The 27,111-nt window shown below is 41.3% G+C and overlaps 3 protein-coding genes across 10 annotated transcripts in view; all 3 read left to right on the top strand.

Moving 5' to 3' along the window:
• LOC125452502 (4-galactosyl-N-acetylglucosaminide 3-alpha-L-fucosyltransferase 9-like) overlaps positions 1-25,732 on the top strand; it is a 92,448-nt gene extending 66,716 nt beyond the window's left edge. Inside the window, exons 2-3 of one of the 2 annotated variants that reach the window (XM_048531014.2) lie at positions 13,858-13,937; positions 23,620-25,732. In XM_048531014.2, coding sequence (XP_048386971.2) covers positions 23,628-24,707 — 1,080 coding nt within the window. In that variant the 5' untranslated portion in view covers positions 13,858-13,937; positions 23,620-23,627 and the 3' untranslated portion in view covers positions 24,708-25,732. The remainder of the gene's footprint in view (positions 1-13,857; positions 13,938-23,619) is intronic. The other variant, XM_048531017.2, reaches the window with a different exon arrangement.
• The window catches only part of LOC125452503 (4-galactosyl-N-acetylglucosaminide 3-alpha-L-fucosyltransferase 9-like), a 152,944-nt gene that overhangs the window by 66,733 nt on the left and 59,100 nt on the right, over positions 1-27,111 (top strand). For 5 of the 6 annotated variants that reach the window (XR_007247560.2, XR_009445681.1, XR_007247561.2 and 2 more), the window contains exon 2: positions 13,858-13,937. The exons of the other annotated variant lie outside the window; for it this stretch is intronic. The gene's annotated coding sequence lies outside the window, so the exon portion shown is untranslated. The remainder of the gene's footprint in view (positions 1-13,857; positions 13,938-27,111) is intronic. 6 annotated transcript variants of the gene reach the window in all.
• LOC132205974 (4-galactosyl-N-acetylglucosaminide 3-alpha-L-fucosyltransferase 9-like) overlaps positions 1-27,111 on the top strand; it is a 131,773-nt gene that overhangs the window by 66,690 nt on the left and 37,972 nt on the right. Inside the window, exon 2 of one of the 2 annotated variants that reach the window (XM_048531018.2) lies at positions 13,858-13,937. The exons of the other annotated variant lie outside the window; for it this stretch is intronic. The gene's annotated coding sequence lies outside the window, so the exon portion shown is untranslated. The remainder of the gene's footprint in view (positions 1-13,857; positions 13,938-27,111) is intronic. 2 annotated transcript variants of the gene reach the window in all.

Genomic DNA, 27,111 nt, shown 5'->3' with positions numbered 1-27,111 from the left:
GGCCTGTTCTGCGCTGTATTGTTGTATGTACGTAAAGCAGTATGGATCAAATCCATCAAAAAATAAAGGTAATGGTAAAATAAAAGAAAATGGGAATGCTGAACGGTTGAAATACTACTACAAAAAAAACTGGAAGAGAATCACAAGTCAATTACCTTTTAACAGAGGTGGAGGTTAAAGTTCAAATATAACCCTTTGTGCAATTTTCTTCATTACCTGTTTTGGGGAGAGATGTCAAAGAGGAATCTCCAGTTCTGTATTCAGCAGTACAAGCGACCATTATTCAGAGCTCTTTTATCACACGTGTGGGAGAGGCCTGAGGCTGCTCCAAATCTGACTTTCATGTGGGACCCAGTTGTCCTCTTAAACACAGCTCAAATCAGAGGTCAGTGACACTCTGCCTTTCCCAATAAAGTACAATGCTTCCCACATCCCCTCTGACCGACACATCCAATCCAGTGAATGCATGATCAATGATGGACAACATCATAGTCATCCTTTGGTCTTCCATGATCTCATAGTGCTTTCCAGACATTGTTATCATCTGGGTTCAGGATCTTACATTGTAGTCCATTAATTTGCAATCCAATGTTAATGATTATATTCTGTCACAGGCGTTTACGACACTTGTTTATCTTAAAAAAAGTTGGAATTCTGTTATTCATTGTGGTCACTGCTGTCCTCAACAAATTCTGTTACTTGTCTTTTTTCTTCCCACAGTCCAAATCACCGGAGATACAAAAAAGATGCTAATTCTTACTATTGCCATAAAATTCATAATATCAGTTCTAATAATGGGTTAGCTATATATAAAGTTACACTTAATGTTAGACTTCTTTAGCCAACAAGTTGTGACCAGCTTCTGTCCACCTGACCTTGGAATGTCAAACAAAGACTGCCCCTCTAACTAGCAGCTCTCTTTTAAAACTTCTTCAATTTTGCATGCTGTAAGATGGTTAAAACATCGGCTTTTGTGTGCTTAGATTTAAAGAAAACAGGGTGTACTTTATTGTCAGAGATAATGGGAACTGCAGATGCTGGAGAATTCCAAGATAATAAAATGTGAGGCTGGATGAACACAGCAGGCCACGCAGCATCTCAGGAGCACATTGCTTTAAACACTTTTCATATGGAACCTATTCAAATACCATAAATAGGAATGAAATTCAAGCACTTTTATGGCTCCATAAAGTCATTAAAAGAAGTTTATTCTTTAGGCTGTTCTTTAGATTTGAAATAGCAATTGTTTATTCTCCTGAGGTCTTGGTACCCATGTTTCGCAATTTTTTCAGCCCCCTTTGCTAGTTATTTTTCTCCTGGTATCTTTACAAAGTTATCTTGTTTATACCTTTTTGTTGTTGTAGTTTTCCTACCGAGAGAGAAGAGGTTCCTGCAAATGTGTTTATTGAAACCTGTCTCTGTTATTGTGGGATCATACTTCTAATTCTTGCTAACCTGCAAACTTTGGGATGTCTGTTACCAAACATCTATCAGATTTCCTCTCGCAGATATCAGCCACTGCAAGTTTCTACAGAACTTCCTGTATTCTAATTCATAAGATTCTTTGTTCTACCTGTTACTTTGGGTTTATCTTTCTCTCAAAGCTATCATTGTCCTAAAATATGACCTTACTTTAATTCTGAACTCAGCAAGCTAGTTTGGTTACTTTAGATAAAAATCTTTCCTGTCAAATTTATGCCAACTAAAAATCCAGAGGCAGCCATCTTGTGCCACTCTGGCCTTGAGCAGCCCCAACAGTCTGCAAAAGCTACTTAATCAAAGCAATAAAAACACAGACGAGAGAACAAAAGAAGAAAAAAGCAAGGATTTGGGCTTATCTCCCAAACTGACCTAGATTTAGGAATGATGATGACAGAAATATTGCGTTGTGACTCTTCATCAGTCGCTGGATTTGAAATTTTGACTTTACTTTCTTCCCCAGATGCTGAGTTTCACCAACTACTTCTGTTTTTCTTCTTGCGTTTTTTTTTCTTGTTTCCATGGTGGGGGGGGGCGGGGGCACAAGAGGCCACACTTTCATTTTCAACACAATCAAATACTGATAAAATGTGTCACAAATCTTAATGTCCCACTCAATTTTCTTATCTACCCCATGTACCATTATTCCACTGCTTTGTGGAAGGTAAGAAACTAGGAACAGTATACTACTATTCAGAATGGTCGCACTTGATCCAAAAACTAACTCCATATATCTACATTTGTCCCACATCTCTTCAGGTATTTGCTTAAAAACTATCCAACAATCTTTGATTTATTTTAAAAAATGAGCAATTAATCCATAATGCTGTTTGCAGAAAAGAGTTCCAAATTTCTCCAACCCTGGTGGATAAACATTTCCTAAATATTTCCTAAGCTCTAGTTCTTTAAATTATAGCTCCTAATCGTAGAGTCTCTAGATGTGGAAATAACTCCTATCTGTATAGTTTCCCTTAAAATCTTGAAACTATGCACAAATCATCACTTAACCTAATGATTCTAAATAATGCAATTCAGTAATCTCACCTGATAATTTAGCTCTTGAAATCTAGGTAACTTCCTGCTGAATTTCTTTTTCCAACCTTAGTACTGTTACTTTCCGTGTATTAGAACCTTATCCTATTAAAGTCGGAGAGTTATAAAGTAACACAGGATGGAAACAGACCTCTCGGTCCAAATCATCTGTTCTGACCAGACATCCTAAACTGATCTAGTCCCATTGCAGCATTTGGCTGACATTCGTCTCAACCTTTTCAATTCATGAACCCATCAAGATGCCTTTCGAATATTGTAATTGTACCTGCCACCTCTTCTGGCAGCTCTCTGTGTGGAAAAAGTCCTTTTTAAATCTTTCCACTCTTACCTTAAACCTATGCTGTCTAATTTGGGACTCACCTGCCCTAGGAAAAAGGCCTTGGCTATTCACCTTATCCATGATCCTCATGATTCTATAAATCTCTATAAGCTCACCCCTCAGTCTCCAACGCTGCAGGGAAAATGGCCCCAGCCCATTCAGCCTCTCCCAATAACTCAAGCTTTCCGATCTTGGCATCAACCTTGTAAATCTTTTCCTAGGAGTCTCCTGAGGTTCCAATCTACCTCTGAATACTTCCCACTTTTTACACAGTTGCATGTTCAAAATATTCCAAAGTCTGTCCTTCTTTTTGTTGGGTTCCCATTTACACCTCTGGATTTTGGTTAAACTTCCAATCCTGGAGTTTGGTGATTTTCAATCCTTGCTGCCTCCATGTTTATGCACCCTGATGATATTTCAGAAATAGCATTAAAGATTTGTGCTGTACAACTGGCAAGGGTCTAGCCAAGCTATTCTACTGCAGCTACAACTCTAACCCTTAGCCAGTGATGAAGAAAATTATTCAGGTATGTACTGTGCACAAAAATCAGGACAAATCCAACACAGCCAATTACCACACCAGCAGACAACTCTTGATCATCAGTAAAGTGATGGCATTCATCAACAACAGTGCTATCAAGCAACATCTACTTAGTAATAACTTCCTCAAGGACACCCAGTTTGGATTATCAGGAGTACTCAGCTCCTGATTTCATTACAGCCTTAAACAAAAGACTGAATTCCAGAGGTGCAGTGACAGCCCTTAATACTAAAGCTGCATTTGATAGACTTTGGCACCAAGAAGCCCTAGCAAAACTGGAATCAGTTGGATTCAGGGGATAAATCTCCATGGGTGGAAACTGATCATTTCAGGTGTAGGAAATCACTTTCTCAGCTTAATGTCCCAGGCTAAACTTTCTTTAGTTGTTTCATCTATAATCTTCCCTCCAGTGTAAGGTCAGAAGTGGGAATGTTTGCTGATGACTGTTTAATGTTCAGCACCATTAACCACTCCTCAAATACTGAAGCAATCCATGGTCAAATGCAGCATGGTCTTGGCGATGTTCAAATTTCGTACTTGTTAACTTAAATTGCTAACTTTTCACTGAAATATAAGCATACAGTGCAGCAGTTTTGGATTTAGCAAGAAAACAAAGTTTACTATGCAAAATAATTAAATTAAAATAAAATAGAATAATCCAAGCTATTTACATATCGAAATATCTCAAGACATGCAGCAGAAAACATCCTATCTATTACATCACCATCACTTTACAACACAGAAATAATAGACAGAGTTAAGAATTATATGGGTTACTCACCACTTGCCTGGAGAAGTACAACTTCAACAACATTCAAGAAGTTTGACTCTATCCAGGAGAAAACAACAAGCTCTGAACAGACTCTTGGGAGCAATTTTGGGATGTTTGCCCCGAAAACAAGAGATCCAGGTTCAAGCACCATCTTCTCCAGAGGCGTGCCGTAACAATGTATAGACAGTTCTCGTAGCCTGAATGCTTTTCAAGATTCCCCTGCTAACAACACTTTGATTTAGTTTCCCTCCTTTTTGTTTGATTTTGAATTTTTCTCACATGACCTTGATGGGCCATGTTTGTAATTTGTTCATTGTGTGTTTTGCTATTTAATGGTGGATTCAATGAAAAAAAAAGTGGGATGTTGGTATCTGGGCAGGGAAAGATTCCGCAGGGAAAAGTGGAAACTGATTGTTGTGTCAAATGATATCTTTGCAATAAAAGCTTTGTAAATAGCTAGACATTTTTTTTGCTACCTTATTCAACTATGAATGTTGACCTGTTAAATAAACAGTATGCATGTAAATGAGATGACAAATTTGAATGAACAATGAAAACAAGGCGTTGCTGTCAACATTTAGATTATGTATAGTTTTTACAAAGGTGAAAATAATGATGAAGGCTTGTATTAGCATTTTCCACCACTATCAGGTATGGCTGTCCATCCAAAAACAGTTTCTGCCTACCACAAAATTGAGCAGGGTTAAGGTTGGTTGGCTCACTGAGCTGGTTTCGTGTTCCGCAAACATTTCGTTATCATGCTGGGTAACATCCTCAGTGCAGCCTCCAATGAAGCGTCAGTGTGTTTTTCTTCCTGGTTTTTAAACCCTGGGGTCTGTTCAGCTGGATTGCCTCACTTCCGGTTTTCCTTCGTAGTGGAATGTATATGGGGTTGAGTTCTATGCATTTATTAATGGCTTTCTTTGTGGAGTGCCAGGCTTCTAGGAATTCCCGTGCCTGTCTCTGCCCAGCCTGTCCCAGGATCTCGGTGTTGTCCCCAGTTGAAGTGGTTGTTCTCCTTGTCCATGTGAATTGAGATGAGAGAGTATCGGTCGTGTCTTTTCGGAGCCAGTTTGTGTTTGTGTACCCTCTGCGTTAGTTTCCTTCCCGTTTGTCCGATGTAGTGTTTCTCACAGTCTCTGCAGGGGATCTTGTAGTTGACATTGGTCCTGTCCATGACGGGAAGTGGGTCTTTAGTTCAGGTGAGCAGTTGTCGTAGGGTTGACGTAGGCTTCTGTGCCACTCTGATGCACAGCGGTCATAGGAATCTTGTAGTTAGTTCCGATGTGTTCCTGATGTAGGGTACTGTGATGAGTGTGTCGGGGCGTGTGGTTTCTTCCTGATGTTGTTCGTGTAGATATCTTCTGACCCAGTTTTTTGGATATCCATTATCCTTGAAAATCTGGAAGAGGTATTCTTCTTCCTCTTGGCGTAGTTCTGTGTTGCTGCAGTGTGCTGTTGCCTATTTAAATAGTGTTCGCACGCAGCTTCATTTGTGTGTGTGGGGATGCTTACTGTTGAGGTTCAGTACCTGGTCCATGTGTGTGGCTTTTCGGTGTACTTTCATTCGCAGTTCCCCATTTGCCCTGCACTCTACCATGATGTCCAGGAATAGGAACTCTTTGTTCTTCTCCTCCTCTCTGGTGATTTTCTTCCCGTGAGGGTGTTGTTTATAAGTTTGTGTGTCTCCTCGAGTTTGGTTTGTTTAATGATGACAAAACTGTTGTCCTCATAGTGTATCCATAGTTTTGGTTAGATTAGCAGAAGGGCCGTCCCCACTGGTCTTTGCATCACTGCCTCTGCAATGACTCCGGAGATAGGTATTCGCATAGGTGTCACGTTGTTTTGTTCGTATGTTTGGCTGTTGAAAGTGAAGTGGATGGTGAGGCATAGCCCTGTAATTTGAGCATGTTGTCTGTGGAGATGGTTTCACTGGGGTCTTGCTCTTGTTCCACTAGTTTAGTCATTGTTTTCCTTGCTAGTGGCATGTCTATTGATGTAAGTAGCGCAATGACATCAAACGATTTCATGATCTCCTCCACATCTATCCTTATGTCTTTGACGGAGTTGAGGAATTCTTGGGCTGAATGGATTGAGTGAAATACACGACCAATACTCACTCATGTCAATCCACATGATTAAGGAGAACCACCAGTTCGACTGGGACAACACCAAAATCCTGGGACAAGTTAGGCAGAGACAGGCACGGGAATCCCTAAAAGCCTGACAATCCATGAAGAAAGCCAATAATAAACACATTGAACTTGACCCCATATGCACTCCACCACGAAGGAAAACCGGAAGTGAGGCAATCCAGCTCAATGGACCCCGGAGTTTAAAAACCAGGTGGGAAAACACACCGACACTTCATCGGAGGCTGCACTGTGGATGTTGCCCAGTATGGTAATGAAACGTCTGCAAAACAACAAGCCAGTTTGGTGAGCCAACCAACCTCAACATCCACAACCCGAGCTACAGATCTACTCCAAAACCTTTGAGCAGTGTTATTTGTGGATTTCGGTGCTGGTAGCATAATGGTAATGTTACTGGACTAGTAATCTGGATCCCCAGGCCAATGTTCTAGGTAAATTTCAAATTCAGTAAAATCTGGATTTAAAGGCTATCCTTTTGGCAATCATGTAGCTACTGTTGATGGCCATTAAAACCAATCTCATTCATAAATGCCCTTTAAAGAAAGAAATCTGCCATTCTTACCTAGACTAGTTGACATTTGACTCCGTATCCACAATTATATGGCATCTCAAATACCCTGACAAAATATTCAGTTGCATTAAACTGCTAGCAAGTCTAAAGAAAAGAATAAAACCAGACAGACTATGATTGGTCTGTGTAAGTGACCAAGTATGGCTTCAAGGAGCCTGAGCAAAACTGGAATAAATTGGAATCAGGGCAAAGCACTCCACTAACTGGAGTTATATCTAGCTCAAAGGTCAATTGTTGTAGCTGTTGGAAGTTAATCCTCGCAGCTCCAGAACATCTCTGCAGGAGTTCCTCAGGGTAGTATCCAAGGTCTAATCGTCTTCAGCTAACTCATCAATGACCTTACCTCCAACTTGCATTCAGTGGTGGTGATGTACAAGCGTTAGCAAACAATGTTCATCACCACTGTTGCTGGGTGCCAAGGCCTGAAAGAGTGGCCTCACAGTCTTACCATGGTCAGTAAAACAAGTCCTGACAACTTCTACGACTCTGGGTAACATTTCCAGATGGCATGTATCGCATGATATGTAATTGGTGAGCTTTGCTAAGCAAGTCATAATGCATAGGTAAGAAACTGCAAGTTGGTGGTTAAAATGAGCAGGAATAAGATGCTTGGATGGTCATCTAATATCTGGGTGGTCCCATGATGGTCAGAACACCACCCCAGACTACTGAATGACTACTGGATGCCCTGACGGCTGCCAAGGGCTTGAATAACCACCTAACGCCTGGATAACCTACTGCCCAGATAATGAATTCCTGTCTGATGACCGTTTGAAGCCTGAACGATCTGGCAGCAGTAACATGTGGTATTTTATAAAATTGAGCTCTGGGATATCTTTGGATTGCTATCTCTTGGTGGTTTTGCTGTTGATTGAGAATGGAGACAAAATTATGAATTAAAATTTCACGATTTACCATGCTGGAATTTGAGCCCATGTCCTCCGAACATTGGGCTGGATTAAAAACCCAGTGAACTGTCATCGCATAAGTGAAATGAAATTGGGTGTTGTGTTGCCAGATACATGCCACCTCTTTGATCTATCAGTGATCAGCACTGGGGCTGATACTACAGTCAAATCCTGTAGCAGCTTGGGCTCACCATAACTGGCACAGACAGTGGGATTTGCAGTGGGAAAATACTGTTACAAATGTTCTTGCAATAGATGATGCCATCAGCTTGTCTCCATAATCAGATCCCATGGAGGTACTTGAATATCAATATTGTCAGTTACGTTTGCTAGAGACTTGAACATCAAGTTAGTGACATCAATGCGCAGCAAAGAATTAAAAAATCCTGGTGCCTTTTCATAATAGCACGTGAGCTGACACCAAAATTCACCCACTCAAACTGCCCTGAGCTGGGATCCTTGAATTTGGCAACCTTTAAAAACATTAAATCTAACTCACTGCCCCTACAGTAAATATGTATAGTTCACCTTTCCCGAGATAGTAGGAACTGCCGATGCCGGAGTCTGAGATAACAAGGTGTAGAGCTGCCGATTCATCCAGCTCTACACCTTGTTAGTTCCCCTTCTCTGTTGTTTTCAATCAACTTGTTTAGATAGTTTAGTTCCAACTCTGCAAATATCTTGTTTCTTTAATGTAAGAGGTTAAAGGAGATCTACAAATGTAAACATCAATACACCTTACAAAAAAAATGCACACAATAAAAGTGTCTTCCTTCATGGAGAATATCGATTCAGTAATTTCAGGCAGATGGTAAGATTACGTCCTGCAGTTGTGTTCTTCACGAATGTGAAAAAAGGACACCATTCCAGATTCTATATATCTAAATTAATTTTAATATTAATGTTAAGCTGGGATGGTAGAAGGTGTCGATGAACACCTTTCTGGTATATACTCGAGGACAATGATACTCGGGTCCAATGGCGCAGCACCACAGCATGAACCATAAGACCCTAAGACACATGAGCAGAAGTCTGTTCTGCCATTTGATACATGAGCAGAAGTCTGCTCTGCCATTTGATTTGGCTGATATGTTTCTCAACCCCATTCTCCTGCCTTGTTGCTATAACCCTTTATCTCCTTATTAATCAAGAATAGTTAATACAGCTTTGTGTGTGGGAAATCGTGTGTCAATAGCTTGACTGAGTTTTTTTGAGGAAGTGACAAGGAAGATTGATGAAGGCAGAGCAGTGGCTGTTGTCTATATGGCCGTCAGCAAGGCATTTGACAAGGTTCCGCATGGTAGGCTGTCTAGCAAAGTTATATCAGTGATAATGGGAACTGCAGATGCTAGAGAATCCAAGATAACAAAGTGTGGAGCTGGATGAACACAGCAGGCCAAGCAGCGTCTCAGGAGCACAACAGCTGACGTTTCGGGCCTAGACCCTTCATCAGCCTCTCGCTGATGAAGGGTCTAGGCCGGAAACATCAGCTTTTGTGCTCCTGAGATGCTGCTTAGCCTGCTGTGTTCATCCAGCTCCACACTTTGTTATCTTGGCTAGCAAAGTTAGTTCACATAAAATCCAGGGAGACCTAGCCATTTGGAAACAAAATTCGCTTGAAGGTAGGAGACCAAGGGTGATGCCGGAGGGTTGTTTTTCAGACTGGAGGCCTGTGACCAGCAGTGTGCTTCAAGGATCGGTGCTGGGTCCACTGATTTTTGTCATTTATATAAATGATTTGGATGTGAATATGGGAAGTATGGTTGGTAAGTTTGCAGATGGCACCAAAGTTGGTGGTGTAGTGTATGTTGAAGAAGGTTATCTCAGAGTGCAAAAGGACCTTGATCAGATGGGCCGATGGGTTGAGGAGTGGCAGATGGAACTTAATTTAGATAAATGTGAGGTGTTGTATTTTGGTAAGGCATATCAGGGCAGGAGTTGTACATTTAATGGCAAGGTCTGGGGAGTGTTGCTGAACAAAGAGGCCTTGGTGTTCCAAAAAAGTGGTGTCAGAGATAGACAGGGTAGTGAAAAAGGCATTTGGTATGCTTGCCTTTATTAGTCAGTGCATTGAATATAGGATAATGTTGCAGCTTTACAAAATCTTAGTTAGGCCGTATTTGGAATATTGTGTTCAATTCTGGTTGCTACATTATCAGATGGATGTGGTGGCTTTGGAGAGGATACAGAAATTATTTACCAGGATGTTGCCTGGAATGGAGGGCATTAGCTATGAGGGGCGGTTGGAGAAACTTAGGCTGTTCTCACTGGAATGACGGAGGTTGAAAGGCAACCTGATAGAGGTCTAGATTATGAAGGGTATGGACAGTCAGAAGCTTTTTCCCAGTATGGAAGAATCAGTTACCAGGGGCCATAGGTTTAAGGTGTGAGGGGCAAGGTTTAAAGGTGACATATGAGGCAAGTTTATTACACAGACGGCAATGGGTGCCTGGAACTCACTGCTGAGGGAAGTAGTGGAAGCAGATACTATAGTGAGTTTTAAAGGGCATCTTGACAAATACATGAGTAGGATGGAAATAGAAATATAAATAGAAATAAAAATGTGAGGTGATTCATTTTGGAAGGACAAATTTGGAAGCAGAATACAGGGTTAATGGAAAGATTCTCGGCAGTGTGGAGGAGCACAGGGATCTTGGGATTCATGTTCACAGTTCCCTGAAAGCTGTCACCCAGGTGGATAGAGTTGTTAAGAAGGCATATGGTGTGTTGGCTTTCATTAATAGGGGGATTGAGTTCAAGAGCCATGAAGTTATGCTCCAGCAATACAAAACTCTGTTTCGGCCTCACCTGGAGCATTGTGTCCAGTTCTGGTCACCTCATTGCAGGAAGGATGTGGACGCGTTGGAAAAGGTACAGAAGAGATTTACCAGGATGTTGTCTGGAATGAAGAGAAGGTCTTAGGAGGAAAGGTTAAGAGAGCTAGGGCTTTTCTCTTTAGAACAATGAAGGATGAGAGGTGACTTGATAGAGGTGTACAAAATGATCAGAGGAATTGATAGAGTGGGCAGCCAGAGACTTTTTCCTCGGGTGGAGATAGCTATTATGAGGGGGCATAGTTTTAAAGTGAGTGGAGGTAGATACAGGGAGGACATCAGAAGTAGGTTCTTTACTCAGAGAGTGGTAGGGGCATGGAGCGCATTGCCGTAGAGGGTAGTGGAGTCAAACTCATTAGGAGCATTTAAGCGTCTATTAGGCAGGCATATGGTGGATAGTATAAGGTGGAGGGTAGATAGACCTTAGGTTTAGGGTACAAGTTTGGCCCAGCATCGTGGGCCGAAGGGTCTGTACTGTGTTGTACTGTTCTATGTTCTATATTCTATGTTCTATGATATGGTTCCCGGAAGGGTAGGGAGTTTTAGTTGTAACAGGCAGCATGTCAGTGCAGGCTTGGAGGGCTGAAGGGCTCATTCCTATACTGTCATTTTCTGTGTTCTTTGTTCAATCACAACTCCTCAGATACTGAAGCAATCCATGTCCATACGTAAGAAAACCTAACAACTTCCTGGCTTGGACTGATAAGTGATAAGTAATGCATACAGAACACAAGTGCCAGGCAAAGGCTGACTCCAACAAGGGAAAATTGATCCTTGACATTGAAATGCTGAACCTGCCCTTATCAACATTATGAGTATTACTATTGAGCAGAAGCTGAACAGGACTAGTGACATAAATTCAGTGGACAGAAGAGCAGCTTACTGACTCGGCATTGTGTGGTGAGTAACTCACCTCCTGATTTCCAAAGACTGCCCGTCATCTACAAGGCAGAAATAAGGAGTGTGATGGAATATTCCTAAAATCCCTGAATGAGAGTGGCTGCAACAACATTCCAGAAGCTTAATACTGTGCAGGACAAAGCAACTACTTAATTGCTTGATATGGATTTTCATCACCACCAAAGCACAGTGACAGCAATGTGCTCCATTTACTGCACAGCAGTATCTAAAGAAGGCTTCTCCACAATCATCTCACAAACCCCTGACTTCCGCCACCTAGGATGGCAAGTACATACATGCTTGTCTTGGTAATATATTGCCATTCCTTTACTGTCACTAGGTTCTCAAACTACCTTCCTCATTGAGTTATGGGTGATGCTTTTTAAAACCATTCCCTAGGGAAGTTTCCCCAATTTTCTGTGATTCCAGACAGAATTCCTCAAACTATTAAGCTCCCAGATAAAATTGGGGAAGCGGTTGTCTTGGTTAGTCAGGTTTTTTTTTTGCCTTTATTCATTTATGGGATGAAGGCATCGCTGGCCAGGCAGCATTTACTGCCCATTCCTAATTGCCCACGGGGCAGTTAGGAGTCAACCACATTGCTGTGGGTCTGGAGTCACATGTAGGCCAGACCAAGTAAGGATGGCAGTTCCCTTCCTAAAGGGCATTAGTGAACCAGATGAGTTTTTTTGACAATTGACAATGGATTCACGGCCACCATTAGACTGTTAATTCCAGATACTTTATTGAATTCACATTCCACCATCTGCCATGGTGGGTCTCTGGATTAGCAGTCCAGTGATAATACTGCTAGGCCATTATCCCCCCATGTTGGTTGCAGCATTTAATTTTAAAAGGATCATGTCCTTTGTCAACAGATACCTCCAAGACCCAAATGAACTTCTGTTTTAAGAAGAGTTAATTTAACTAGAATTTCTTAAATTAATGAAAGCTGTAAGTTTATTAATTATTGAAGGCAAAAAGAAATAATGTTGCAAAGTACCCACACACAGATCAGAAATAAGATGTGAGTCTTAAAAGGTTACGGTTAAAATAAGATATGTGCCAGTCTTTGAATCATTTGTGATGAAGCGATGGTTGAATGAGGTGGCTGTTGAAGTGGATGATATATGTAACAATGACTTTGGTAGTAGACTAGGTTTTGAAATAGCTGGTTCTGCAGGTTGATTGAAACTCCTTTGTTCTAATCCTTTTTGGTAGTACGTGATTAACAGCATTCAGACTGAGAGAGTATTTTCCTTTCTCTTTACCTGATATCAAACCCTATGACTCTGTTCCCCACTAACAAAAAAGACCTGCTTAAGCCATGCACCTTTTTTGAAAGCTTGCGAAGGCTATGGTTCCTTCTCTCTCCTGTTGCCAATGTGTGTTTCTCAATCAGTGTGCTAGATTGCCAACAAATCAGCACCTGTTTCTCTTGAAATATAAATTGTGATTATGTTAATTTTGGCATTCTTGCAGTTTCCTTCTGATCGCAAAACAGAAAGCTTCAGCGATAATTTTTTTAGCAAGATTGAAGTTCTGAGCTGTGAAATTACTCAATCTTTTCTTTCTATGAATAATCTTTATTGAGTCTAAACCAAGGAATCATTTTAGAAGTATTGGTATGGAGCTAAGTTTGGGATGGCACATCCTTGGAAAAGTGGCTAAATATCAGGATTGCTTCAATCAATTGGTTGGTGTAGGTCAGTTTATACCAACTGGTTTGGCTAGTTAAAATACACCTATGATCTGACTGAGGATCTTAGTTCAAGCTATCACCTTCACACAGATTGTAAACCCAAACTCAAGTCCAAGGAAACAAGGAGAGCTTTGTAATCATATTTGTAGGCATTGGATAATTAGACATCCTGTCACCAGAATAGCATAACCAAAATACCTCCAGGAACACCTCAAAGCTGTGAATTGATGCAGCAACCAGAAGTTTAGTCCCTCCTCTTTTTGAAGAAAGTTCAGTACTTTCTCTCATAATACTCAGTTAAAGCAGCTAAAATAACTTTATTCAAAATGTTTTCCAAAAACAGGTTTGAAATCAGAGCAAAGCTGCATTATATATCATTGTTGCTCATTTGGTTCTGGATCAGCAATTCTGGCCCAGCATCATCATAGCTCTGAGGTGCGCTACAAGGAAAACCAAATGGATCCTTTGCTGAATGTGCTTATTTCTGTTATTAACCAAACCCACACAGCCTGATGTACCTAGGTACGGTCACGAAAAGCTAATTACTTTCACTGGCAAAATTCAAAATTTTGCTTTGAACATAATTCCTCAGTATTTCAAATTAATTCATTTATTTTCTTACTAGTGAGAAAGGAAAAATTTCTTGAAAGCGTGATAAGAGGAAAACCTCAAGGCTACAGAGATCAGAAAATATACTGCCAGCAGGTCAGTAAATCTTAATGCCAGTTCTCACTGCAGTCTCCCCTCTGAGAGCACCTTATCCTCCCTGAGTGAAAAAGTTTATGTTTATCTATCGTGTGATACTGACTACGTAAGCATTGTATTTCTAATTGAATAGGTACCTGAAAAATGGGCTCATAGAACATAGAACATAGAACATTACAGCACAGTACAGGCCCTTCAGCCCTCGATGTTGTGCCGACCTGTCATACCAATCTGAAGCCCATCTAACCTACACTATTCCATGTACGTCCATATGCTTATCCAATGATGACTTAAATGTACCTAAGGTTGGCGAATCTACAACCATTGCAGGCAAAGCGTTCCATTCCCTTACTACTCTCTGAGTAAAGAAACTACCTCTGACATCTGTCCTCTCTCTTTCACCCCTCAATTTAAAGCTATGCCCCCTCGTGCTCGCCATCACCATCCTAGGAAAAAGGCTCTCCCTATCCACCCTGTCTAACCCTCTGATTATTTTATATGTTTCAATTAAGTCACCTCTCAACCTTCTTCTCTCTAATGAAAACAGCCTCAAGTCCCTCAGCCTTTCCTCGTAAGACCTTCCCTCCATACCAGGCAACATCCTAGTAAATCTCCTCTGCACCCTTTCCAAAGCTTCCACATCCTTCTTATAATGCGGTGACCAGAACTGTACGCAATACTCCAAGTGCGGCCGCACCAGAGTTTTGTACAGCTGCAGCATAACCTCATGGTTCCGGAACTCGATCCCTCTATTAATAAAAGCGAAAACACTGTCTGCCTTCTTAACAGTCCTGTCAACCTGGGTGGCAACTTTCAAGGATCTGTGTACATGGACACCGAGATCTCTCTGCTCATCTACACTGCTAAGAATCTTACCATTAGCCCTGTACTTTTCCTTCAGTTTAGTCCAACGAAAGTGCATCACCTCACACTTGTCTGCATTAAACTCCATTTGCCACCTCTCAGCCCAGCTCTGCAGCTTATCTATGTCTGTCTCCAACCTACAGCATCCTTCGTCACTAACCACAACTCCACCGACCTTAGTGTCATCTGCAAATTTACTAGCCTATCCTTCTAAACCCTCATCCAGGTCATTTATAAAAATGACAAACAGCAGTGGACCCAACACCGACCCTTGCGGTACACCACTAGTAACTGGTCTCCAGGATGAACATTTCCCATCAACTACCACCCTCTGTCTTCTTTCAGCAAGCCAATTTCCAATCCAAACTGCTATATCTCCCACAATTGCATTCCTTCGCATTTTGTGCAATAGCCTACTGTGGGGAACCTTATCGAACACCTTGCTGAAATCCATACACACCACATCAACCGGTTTACTCTCATCTACCTGTTTGGTCACCTTCTCAAAGAACTCAATAAGGTTTGTGAGGCACGACCTTCCCTTCACAAAACTGTGCTGACTATCCCTAATCAATTTATTCTCTTCTAGATGATTATAAATCCTATCCCTTAACCTTTTCCAACACTTTACCAACGACTGAGGTAAGGCTCACTGGTCTATAATTACCAGAGTTGTCTCTACTCCCCTTCTTGAACAGGGGAACCACATTTGCTATCCTCCAGTCGTCTGGCACTATTCCTGTAGACAATGACGAGTTAAAGATCAATGCCAAAGGCTCAACAATCTCCTCCCTGGCTTCCCAGAGGATCCTAGGATAAATCCCATCCGGCCCAGGGGACTTATCTATCTTCACACTCTGTAGGATTTCTAATACCTCTTCCTTGTGAACTTCAATCCCACCTAGTCTAGTAGCCTGTATCTCAGTATTCTCCTCCACAACATTGTCATTTTCTAGAGTGAATACCGTTGAAAAATATTCATTTAGTGCTTCCCCTATCTCCTCTAACTCCACACACAACCTACCACTACTATCCTTGATTGGCCCTAATCTTACTTTCGTCATTCTTTTATTCCTTAAATACCTATAGAAAGCCTTAGGGTTTGCCCTGATCCTATCCGCCAACAACTTCTCATGTCTCCTCCTGGCTCTTCTGAGCTGTCTCTTTAGGTCTTTCCTGGCTGCCTCATAGCCCTCAAGTGCTCTAACTGAGCCTTCACATCTCATCCTAACATAAGCCTTCTTCTTCCTCTTGACCAGAGATTCCACCTCCTTTCTAAACCACGGCACCCGCGCTCTACAGCTTCCTCCCTGCCTGACAGGTACATACTTATCTAGGACACACAGGAGCTTTTCCTTGAATAAGCTCCACATTTCTAATGTGCCCATCCCCTGCAGTTTCCTCCCCCATCCTATGCTCCCTAAATCTTGCCTAATCTCATCGTAATTGCCTTTCCCCCAGCTATAACTCTTGCCCAGTGGTATACACCTATCCCTTTCCATCACTAAAGTAAACATAACAGAATTGCGATTGCTATCACCAAAGTGCTCACCTACTTCCAAATCTAACACCTGGCCAGGCTCATTACCCAGTATCAAATCTAATGTGGCTTCGCCCCTTGTTGGCCTATCTACATACTGTGTCAGGAAGCCCTCCTGCACACATTGGACAGAAACTGACCCATCTATAGTACTTGAACTATAGTGTTCCCAGTCAATATTTGGAAAGTTGAAGTCCCCCATGACAACTACCCTGTCTCTCTCACTCCTATTGAGAATCATCTTTGCTATCCTTTCATCTACATCTCTGGAACTTCTCGGAGGTCTATAGAAAAGTCCCAACAGGGTGACCTCTCTTTTCCTGTTTCTAACCTCAGCCCATACTACCTCAGTTGACGAGTCTCCAAACATCCTTTCTGCTACTGTAATACTGTCCTTGACTAACAATGCCACACCTCCCCCTCTTTTACCATCTTCTCTGTTCTTACTGAAACATCTAAATCCCGGAACCTGCAACAACCATTCCTGTCCCTATTCTATCCATGTATCCGAAATGGCCACAACATCCAAGTCCCAGGTACTAACCCATGCTGCAAGTTCACCCACCTTATTCCGGACGCTCCTGGCATTGAAGTAGACACACTTCAAACCAACTTCTTGCTTGCCGGTGCCATCTTGCGTCCCTGAAACTTTATTTCAGACCACCCTACTCTCAATCTTTTCTATACTCGAACTACAATTTTGGTTCCCCTCCCCTTGCTGAATTAGTTTAAACCCACCCGAATAGCCTTAGCAAATTTCCCCCCCAGGATATCGGTACCCCTCTGGTTCAGGTGAAGACCATCTTGCTTGTAGAGATCCCACCCACCCCAATTAGAGCCCCAATTATCCAAGAATCCAAAACCCTCCCTCCTGCACCATCCCTGTAGCCACGTGTTCAACTCCTCTCTCTCCCTATTCTTCACCTCACTAGCACGTGGAACGGGCAACAAACCAGAGACAACTCTGTTCGTCCTAGCTCTCAGCTTCCATCCTAGCTCCCTGAATTTCTGCCTTAAATCCCCATCTCTCTTCCTACCTATGTCGTTGGTGCCAATGTGGACCACAACTTGGGGCTGCTCCCCCTCCCCCTTAAGGATCCCAAAAACACGATCAGAGACATCACGCACCCTGGCACCTGGGAGGCAACACACCAACCGTGAGTCTCTCTTGTCCCCACAGAACCTCTGCTCCGTCCCCCTAACTATGGAGTCCCCAATGACTACTGCTCGGCTCCTCTTCCCCCTTCCCTTCTGAGCAGCAGGGACAGACTCTGTGCCAGAAACCTGTGCCCCACTGCTTTCCCCTGGTAAGTCGTCCCCCCAACAGTATCCAAAACGGTATACTTATTGTTGAGGGGAATGGCCACAGGGGATCCCTGCTCTGCCTGCCGGTTCCCTTTCCATCCCCTGACCGTAACCCATCTGCCTTTTTCTTGTACCCGAGGAGGGACTCCCTCCCTGTAACTCCTCTCAATAACCTTACCAATCAGGCATACAGAACTTTTTTTTGGTTAGAGGAGGAGGATGGGTGGGAGACACTACCCGAGTAGTGTTTCGGGTCACGCAACCACACAAATAAATTACCTCACTCACTCAGCCGTCCCGTGTCCGCTCCTGCTCAGCGCACCTCCACCTATTCATGAGGTAAGCTTTTTATAGATTCAATATCAGTGACTCAGGCTTTCTGACAGGCTCCTGCTCCGAGCTCCCGCTCGCGCTGCTGTTGCAACCAGAAATGGCTCATGTTTTATTGATTAGCATGGAATAAAGAAAATATTGATGAACTAGGCACTTGAACAGTGGCAAGGCTGTATTATGGGTTGTTTGAATGGGGACTTAGGCATGAAGGCTTCCAGGATATGGCTTTTGGGAATTCAATCAAATAGGTCACTACTTCCTGTAAATTGCAGGCACTTTGGGTTTTCCGCTGCAGCCACAGACCCTACTCTCTACACTACCATATTTTGTGATCTGCCCACATGCCACTACAGATCACTAAGACTGATATGCTGCAACAATGCAAATTCAAGAGGTTTTTGAAATCTGTGGTGGGTTCACAGAAAGATAGAAGTTGAGAAGTGGGGCTTAGGGTATGATAGAGGATGCGGGAGAATGAATTAGAGTTGAGAAAAGACTGTAACTTGAAAGCACGTTTTTAAACAGTATCAAGAACTTACAAAGTGACTCAGCAATTGCATTGCTGCCAGAGTGCATAAATTCCTTAATCAAGCAAACTGACTTCAGAACTGTTATCACCAAAGTGGTTTCGCCTGAATGCAACTCATGACTGAGAAAAAATTAAACATTTCCACTGGGTTATTGTACCAGGTCACTCATTCAACAATTTCCAGTGTAAACTACATTGTGCTCAAAAACAACCTGTAGACTCATGGCCTAACATGTCCCTGAATCTACCATTATGATTAAACCAGTGGATCAATCCTTGTTCAATGAAGAATGTGGCAGGGTATTCCAGGAACAAAACCAGGCAGGATGAAAAATGAGGGGTCAACCTGGCAAAGCTACACCACAGGACTACTAGCGTAGACAAACAGCGAGTGATAAGACTACACAGCCCCACAACAAGCATTTCAAATCTAAACTCTGAAGTCCTACATCATCCAGTGGTGAATGGTGGTGGACACCTAAAAAGCTCATTGAGGAGAAGGCTTGCTAAATATTCCAGTCCTCAATGATAGATAAGCCCAGCACATTCGTGCAAAATGCTCATCCATAGTATTTTCAAGAGCCTTCAACCAGACTTATTCCCCGTAGAGCCAAGAAATAGCTATAAAAATTGGATACTTTAAAGACTGTGGGCCCTGGCAACAACCAAGTATGGTACTTGAACACATGTGCCCCAGAACCGGCAGGTTCCCTAGCCAGGCATTCCAATTGAGTTAAAACTTTATCATCCACCCAGCTTTCAGTTTGATCTCATCACAGCTTTGGTTCAAAAAGAGCTGAATTTCAGAGATGAAGTGACAACCAAATGTGGCATCAAAGCTTCCTAGCAAAACTGCAGGGAAAAGAAAAGCTCCCTGCTGGTTGGTGACATGCCCAGTGAAAAGAATGATGATATTGGTTGTCAGAGGTCAGACATCTCATTTCCAGGACATCTTGGCAGGTATTCTTAGACACAACCATTTTCAACTGTTTCATCAATGGCCTTCCCACTATCAGAAGGTCAGAATTGTGGATATTTGTTAATAATTGTACAATGTACAGCCCCATTCTCAATTCCTCAGATACTGAAACAGTCTGTGCCTGTATTCAGGAAAATCTGATAGCATCAAGGTTGAGGCAGAAATGTGGCAAATAATATTTGTGCTGCACAAGTTCTAAGCAATGATCATCTCCAACAAGGGTGAACCTAATCATCATCCTTTGACATTCAACACCATTGCCATTGCTGAATCATGCACTGTCAATATCTTGGGGGTTATCATTGACCAGAAACTGAGCTGGACTAACCATATAAATACTGTGGCTGCAACAGCAGGTTAGAGTCTGGAATACTCGCTGCTTGCTTACATAGGTGCAGCTCCAACAACAGTCAAGAAGCTGGACACCATCCAGGACAAAGCAGTCCGCATGACTGGCACCACATGCACAAGCATCCATTCCCACCAACTTTGACACTTAGGAACAAGATCTGCAAGTTACACAGCAGAAATTCACCAATAATCCTTTGATAGCATCTTCCAAATCCGCAGCCACTACCACTGAGAAGGACAAATGTAGCAGATATATGGAGCACCATTATCCACCCACAAGTTCCCTTCCAAGCGACTCACCATCCTGACTCAGAAATAAGTCACTATTTCTTCTGTGTTGAAACCCTGGAACTTCCTCTCTTATGTCCTATGGTTACACCTGCACCAAATGTTTGCATTAGTTGAAGAAGGCAGCTTACCAGCACCTTCTCAATGGCAAGTAAGGATGGACAATAAGTGCCGGCCCAGTCAGCAATATTCCATCCCATGAATGATAATAAAATGTTCAGGTGAACTTACTTGACTCATTGGAAGACATTTTTACATTAGTAGTACCGATCATTTACTTGCCAGTTGGCAAAATTAATGGCCTGACAAATGTATTGCTTAAGGTGTAGCTGTATCTGCAATCACAGCAGTCATCACTTACCTAGCTGACCCAGGTAAGATGAACTGTCAAGAAGACTAAACAACTTCACTGACTCCTTAAGCTCTCTAATCCGTGGTTCACAAACTCCATACATCTGATGGAAAACCCAACAGCTGCTAAAGTCCAGCTGTCTCCAGGAAAATTCAAAAGACTCACTGGGGACAATCTATCAACGGACCTCTTTTACAAGACCAGAAGAGTTCCAGGATATCTTCCCTATTCTGCCCTCATAAATATGACCAACAGCAGAAATGGAGTCAGGAAAGTTGGCCTTGCCACCTGTTAACCATTTAATTTTTCAGTCTTTATGTTGCAATCATGGCCACGAATCTTCATCCCTCTGTCTTTGAGTTTTTGTTTTATATTGTCTTCTCTCCTAGCCAGTGCACTTTCAGTGGGAGTGGGTGAATTTAAGGTACACACACTGATATTGGGAATTTATGTCTAACTAGCACTTGAATTTTTACACTTTCAGCTGTCAGTTTCAATATCTGTTGAAAATCTTACATCGTACTAGGCATCGACTTAAGTTTGGTGTTAAATCCTGACAATCAAATTGGCATTTTAAGCATTTGCTCTTAGCATCTAAATTTTGTCTTTGACCAGAATTATACCCATAAATCATTTTTAAAGCAGCTTGCTTCATTGGCTCAGTAACCCTTCCATGTTCCTCAGGATTATGAAATAGATTATGGTCCAAATCAATTGTTCTTTTGTCTTCCATTGTTTAACTTTTCCATGCCCTCTAATTTGCACAGTTGAGAATGCTTCTCCTGAGTAAGGAATATGAAGCTAATTTTATCTGTCTCTTTTGGAAACCACTTGGCTGCTCATGTTTGAGCTGCTGAGGCTTCTGGTTGCGCTGGTCTCTAGATGCAATTCTAGTTTATGGAGCAATTTTCCTACAAAATGCAAAATAATCCAAAATAGTTAGAGGTGAACTGCCCTTCAACTCAAAATGAGACGGTCGCTATACCTTCAGTCTCCATTTCTGGAAGAGCAAAGATAGTCATTAGATTCAGTTACCTTTGTTCCGATCTGAGGTAAGACCAAGCTGGTTAAGCTCTTCAAGCTATACATTCATGTTTATCTACCACAATACTATCGTTTCAAATTCTTTGGTGTCATGTATGCATATTTTCTACCTTTCTAGGAAACATTGCAGTGGCTTAGTGGTTAGCACTGCTGCCTCACTGTGCCAGGGACCTGGGTTCAATTCCACCCTTGGGTGTTTGACTATGTGGAGTTTGAACATTCTCTATGTGCCTGTGTGGGATTTCTCTGGGTCTTCTGGTTTCCTACCACAGTCCAAAGATGTGCTTGTTAAGTGGATTAGCCATAGGAAATGCAGGGTTACAGGGATAGGGTAGGGGATGAGCCTGCATGGGATACTCTTCAGAGGGTCAGTATGGGCTTGATGGGCTGAAAGGCCTGCTTCCAAACAGCAGGGATTCTATGATTCAAGACTATAAGGGGTTGAAAAATGGGCTGATTTACTTTCCTGATGTATGCATACACTAGATGTGCTTAATGGCTTCCTTCTCGGTTTTAATAACTCTCTGACTAGAATCTAGGGCTTTTCTCTAAACAGAAGGTGACAGACAGGATTTTTTCTATCTTCCTAAGTCCATTCCCAAGGCCAAACGTTCATGGACAGCCTCCTCATCAACTGGATTTCATTGCTCTGTGACTGATAATCAATCACTGATGACTCACCATCTGGGGAGCCGGAAGGTTTCTGGGCAGTAGGGGAACTCTCTATTTTCAGGCTATCAGTACTTTTACAAAGACATTAAGAAGTTGGCAGAGATTGCCCACTGACAGCTACCTCTCTTCCCTTGTTGCCAATCTGTTCCACCTTGTAAATCTCCTCTCCTACATTAGCCAACTGTATCCCGGTTCCTTGGACTCAAGTAGCTGGATTTCCTGAAGCAGCCACTGCCTTAATAGAGGCACCACCAAGAACACACATCTGAGATAATAAGGTGTAGAGCTGGATTAACACAGCAGGCCAAGCAGCATCATAGGAGCAGGAAGGCTGATGTTTCGGGCCTAGACCCTTCTTCAGAAAAGGGGTCTAGGCCTGAAACATCAGCTTTCCTGCTCCTCTGATGCTGCTTGGCCTGCTACGTTCATCCAGTTCTGCACCTTGTTATCTCAGATTCTCCAGCATCTGCTGTTCCTACTATCCAAGAAAACACATCTGTTAGTTTTTGATTAGCCAGCAGATCTTTGAGGGGAATTGGGCGATTTTGCTTTCTCAGAGCTCCTTCATCCTCGGGAAGAATCATCCCTGTCCACCCAGTAGACAAAACCTTCTGCCCTATCACTCTATGAGATGTGCAATGTACATGCAAGTTTTCATTCATTTTATTCTTTAATCATCATCAGTTGTCCCTCAGTTTGAAGATGTTCGCTGCTTGGGGTTGTGACTTTATGCCATGGGTCTTCATGTGACTGAACAGGCCGATTCAGAACCCTCAAATCACTGTGTGCATGGGGCAAGGACACCTACGAGGTAGTGGGACCCCGAGTACAGGACCTGCTGCATTTCCTTTCCTTTTCTGTTACCATCTCTGCCTCATCATTAAGGCATTTGGATTCAAAGCACAATGCAACCTGATGAACAAGATGTCTGTTCTGAGCAAGTGGCTGAAAATTCTAACCAGCCATTAATACCAGTGCTGCCACACTTCAAAGAAAACTTTATAGTATCTTTGTCGCATTTTCTTTCTCTTCCCCGGAACACTGGCCATTTGAAAGTTGAGAAAACAGGATAAAGTGAACAAAATATTTCACAGCCCTACAGACACAGTATCCAGTCCATTTCTGAGAAGAATTTAATGTGAGCAGTATTTTAATAAGCTTTCTGATTACTTCTCATTAATTCTGTATGGGATTTTGAACTGCCCATTTTCTTCATTGTGCTTGTTTGTTTCTTTCCTTGAATTCAGCTTTCATTTTCAAGTTACTCTACTTCTATTCTCTTTACCTTGTCTTATACTTCTTGTGTAAATAATCACCATCCCATTATGGATGTTGGTAATCAAATTTTCTGAATCTTGATGCAGTTTGAAAGGAAGAGGCACAATGTTCTCAGGATCCTAATAGTCTTCATTTTTTACTTTTCAGGAGACATTATGACATCAGTATCCAATAAAGAGATTTTCCGTTTCCTGTTAATGACCATCATCACTTTGAGCTGTTTTTTAACTTTTTTGTTGCTGTATATAAAACCATCCAACATCTGGATTTATACTGCACCAGGATCTGCCACACCGGCACCAGATGTGAACAACACTTTTGATAGAGTTGCTGAAGAGAATAAAACTATTGTGCTCATTTGGCATTGGCCTTTTGGTCAGAAATTTGAGCTCAATTCTTGTAAATCCAAGTTTAACATCCATGACTGTCACTTGACTGCAAATAGGAGCCTCTTTAACAAGTCGCACGCTGTCCTTTTCCATCACAGAGACATAAATGGGGACTTGTCCAACTTGCCCACACAACCTCGGCCAACTTTTCAGAAATGGATTTGGATGAATCTGGAGTCACCTAGCCATGCTCCTAAAAGAACCGGACTTAACAAACTCTTCAACTTGAGCTTGACATATCGACGGAATGCAGATATCGAAATGCCTTATGGGTCTCTGTCAATGAACAAAGTCCCATTAGATTTTAAATTGCCCAGTAAAAGCTGTCTAGTGTGTTGGATTGTAAGCAACTGGAACTCTAACCATGCCAGAGTGAAGTATTACAATGTACTATCCAAATACATTAAAATAAATACTTACGGTCAAGCCTTTAGAAAACATCTGATCTCTAAAGATTTGATCCCTACAATATCTAGTTGTAAGTTCTACCTTTCCTTTGAGAACTCAGTACATGAGGATTACATAACCGAAAAGCTCTACAACGCTTTGCTTGCAGGCACTGTGCCCGTGGTCCTGGGGCCATCGAGAAAAAACTATGAAAATTACATTCCAGCTGATTCCTTCATTCATGTGGATGATTTCAAATCAGCTCAAGAACTTGCAGCTTATCTGCACAAGCTGAATGATAATGAGGACTTGTACATGAACTACTTCAAATGGAGAAAGTATTACACAGTGCGGATAGCTCATTTCTGGGATGAACATGCATGTAACGTGTGTGAGAATATAAAACAGCATCAAAAATATCGATCATTTTCCAATTTAGAGAAATGGTTTTGGAATTAAATTCCAGCAAATACCACAGATCATCTGTCATATCAATAGGATTCATATGACTTCCTTCCTCAAAAGAAAATATTTTCAATCGATTATTGAAGCCAAAGATAAAACATCCACAGGCTTCCATTTTATCTAGTTATATAAAAAAAAATCATGTTCTGACATGGGTTTCTGATTTGAAGGGGACATCTACTGAAAAATGAAATTAATTTAGAAGCTACATGATTTTAATTTAAAGAAACTTCTCAAAGAATTTCGTCCCTCATTGTCATTGTAGAAAAATATTAGGTAAACTAATCTATACACAAATTAAAAGGGAAAATGCTCTGAAACAGATTATATACCAAATCTACAATTTAAGAAATAAGCAATATGACACAGGAGCAGGAATTGGCTTTCCAGCCTGTGAGCCTATTCTGCCATTTGATAAGATCACGGCTGATCTCAACTCCACTTTCCTGCTTGCCTCCCACAACCCTTGGCCCCCTTTTCTTGGGATTTAAAATAACTCAATTCTTAATAAAAGTAATGACACACTCCCTCTCCAACCACCCCCCACCTCCTTCACTCCAGCTCAGGAAGAGAATTCCAACAGTCCTTTTAATGTGATTATATTCTTTTTTTCAAATAAGGAGACCAAAAATGTTTGTTTTACTCCAGATGTAGCCTATTTGAGTGCCTGCACAGCCAGAGTAATGTTTCTCTACATTTTGGCTGCATCTGCTGACATTCAAGAGTATGTGCAGTGGAAGCAATAAATGTCAAACAAATTTTATAGAAGTTATTAATAACTAGCAGACACACAAAAATGAAAAATTTTGAATGGATGTGTCAATTGGATTTGTAAAACAAAAACACCAGGCAAAGTATTTTCAGTTTATTTTTAAATCATCTCTTTTTGTTATACTGGCATATGCACAGAATGAAAAAAATCAAAGATGAGCTCTCAAGAAATTAACAGTGGATCATTGGTGTCAACAAACACTTCAGTACTTTCATATTGTATTCTCTTTTTAATAAACACCAATATTCCATTGTCCTTATTCATAACTTGCCAGAAGTGCACGTTATCACTAATGTGTCAGGAGATACAGATCCATCTGTTCCACTGAATGCTGCAATCTTTCTTTATCTGAATGATTTATTTATTTTTCCTAACTGAAGTGCATATTTTACATCATCTAGCAATTTTTAAAGTATTTGCATAGCCTACCTAGATCAATTTATAGACTCTTGACAACTTACTTTTCTGCCTATCTTGGTGTCATCTACAAATTCAACACCATATATTTGGCCCCTTCTTCCAAGTTATTGATGCTGATTGTAAATAACTGGGGCCCCAGCACTGACGTCCATGATACTCTACTAATTAAAATTTGCCAACCCAACAAAAACAAATTATCCCTGCTTCTGTGGGCTACCAAATCTTTTAATCATGCTGATACGGTGCTCATTACAACATGAGGAATTGAAATACTGACCTTTGATGTTTCACTTTAAGAAATACCTTTGGAAATCCATGAAAACAACATCTGCAATTCATGCTATCTGCCTGGTTTGCTGCTTCTTCAAAGAACTCTGATCAATTAGTTAAGTATGGTTTCCCTTTCATAAAACAGTAGTGACACTGCCTGATCCCTTTATAATTTTATATATCCTGCTGCACCTCTTAATAATGGAGTCCTACAAATTCTCTGTGACGGATGCTTGGCCAACTGTCTTTTTCCCTTTTTTTGTCTTCCTTTTTTATATAAACGTGTTAAATTTGATATTTCCAACATACTAGGACTGTTCAAGAAGTAAGGAGTTTGAGAAGAATATAAGAAGTACATCTTTTATCTCTGCAGCCACTTCATTTAAGACCCTAGGATGTACACCATCAGTATTTAGGGACTTGGCAGCCTTTTGGTCTAATACTCTCCCAAAGTCCTTTTCTTAGTAATGGTGAATATTTTCATTTCTTCTCTCTTTTTTGCCTCTCAACTTTCAAGTACCTAAGTTTTTTTAAGTCTTCTGCAGTAAAGACAGATGCAAAAATCTGTCCAACTCTTTCTCTATTTCTTTATTTTCTATTATTCATCAGCAGACTCACTCATGCTAACATGTGCATTGATTACTCATTTCTTTATTTATACATTATTAGAAACTCTTACTATCTGATTTTATACTTCTCTCATACCCTAATTTCTACTTTTTAGAGAGGTTTTGTTGTTTGTTAAAATCTGTACAATTTTCTGAACTACTATTAATCTTTGCAAATTTGTACTTTACAGTGTTTCCTAAAATTCCAGATATCCTTAACATATTCATTTATTAAGTAAGCATTCTTCCCAAAATATTATTGTCTATCTCATTGAGATAAATTATGTCTGAGCTATTAAACATCACTCAAAAATTCTGCTACTGTATC

The sequence above is a fragment of the Stegostoma tigrinum genome, chromosome 4, assembly GCF_030684315.1.
Source record: "Stegostoma tigrinum isolate sSteTig4 chromosome 4, sSteTig4.hap1, whole genome shotgun sequence".
Lineage (NCBI taxonomy): Eukaryota > Metazoa > Chordata > Chondrichthyes > Orectolobiformes > Stegostomatidae > Stegostoma > Stegostoma tigrinum.
Note: the sequence above shows the minus strand (reverse complement) of the source record. Positions and strands in the feature narration are given on the sequence as shown.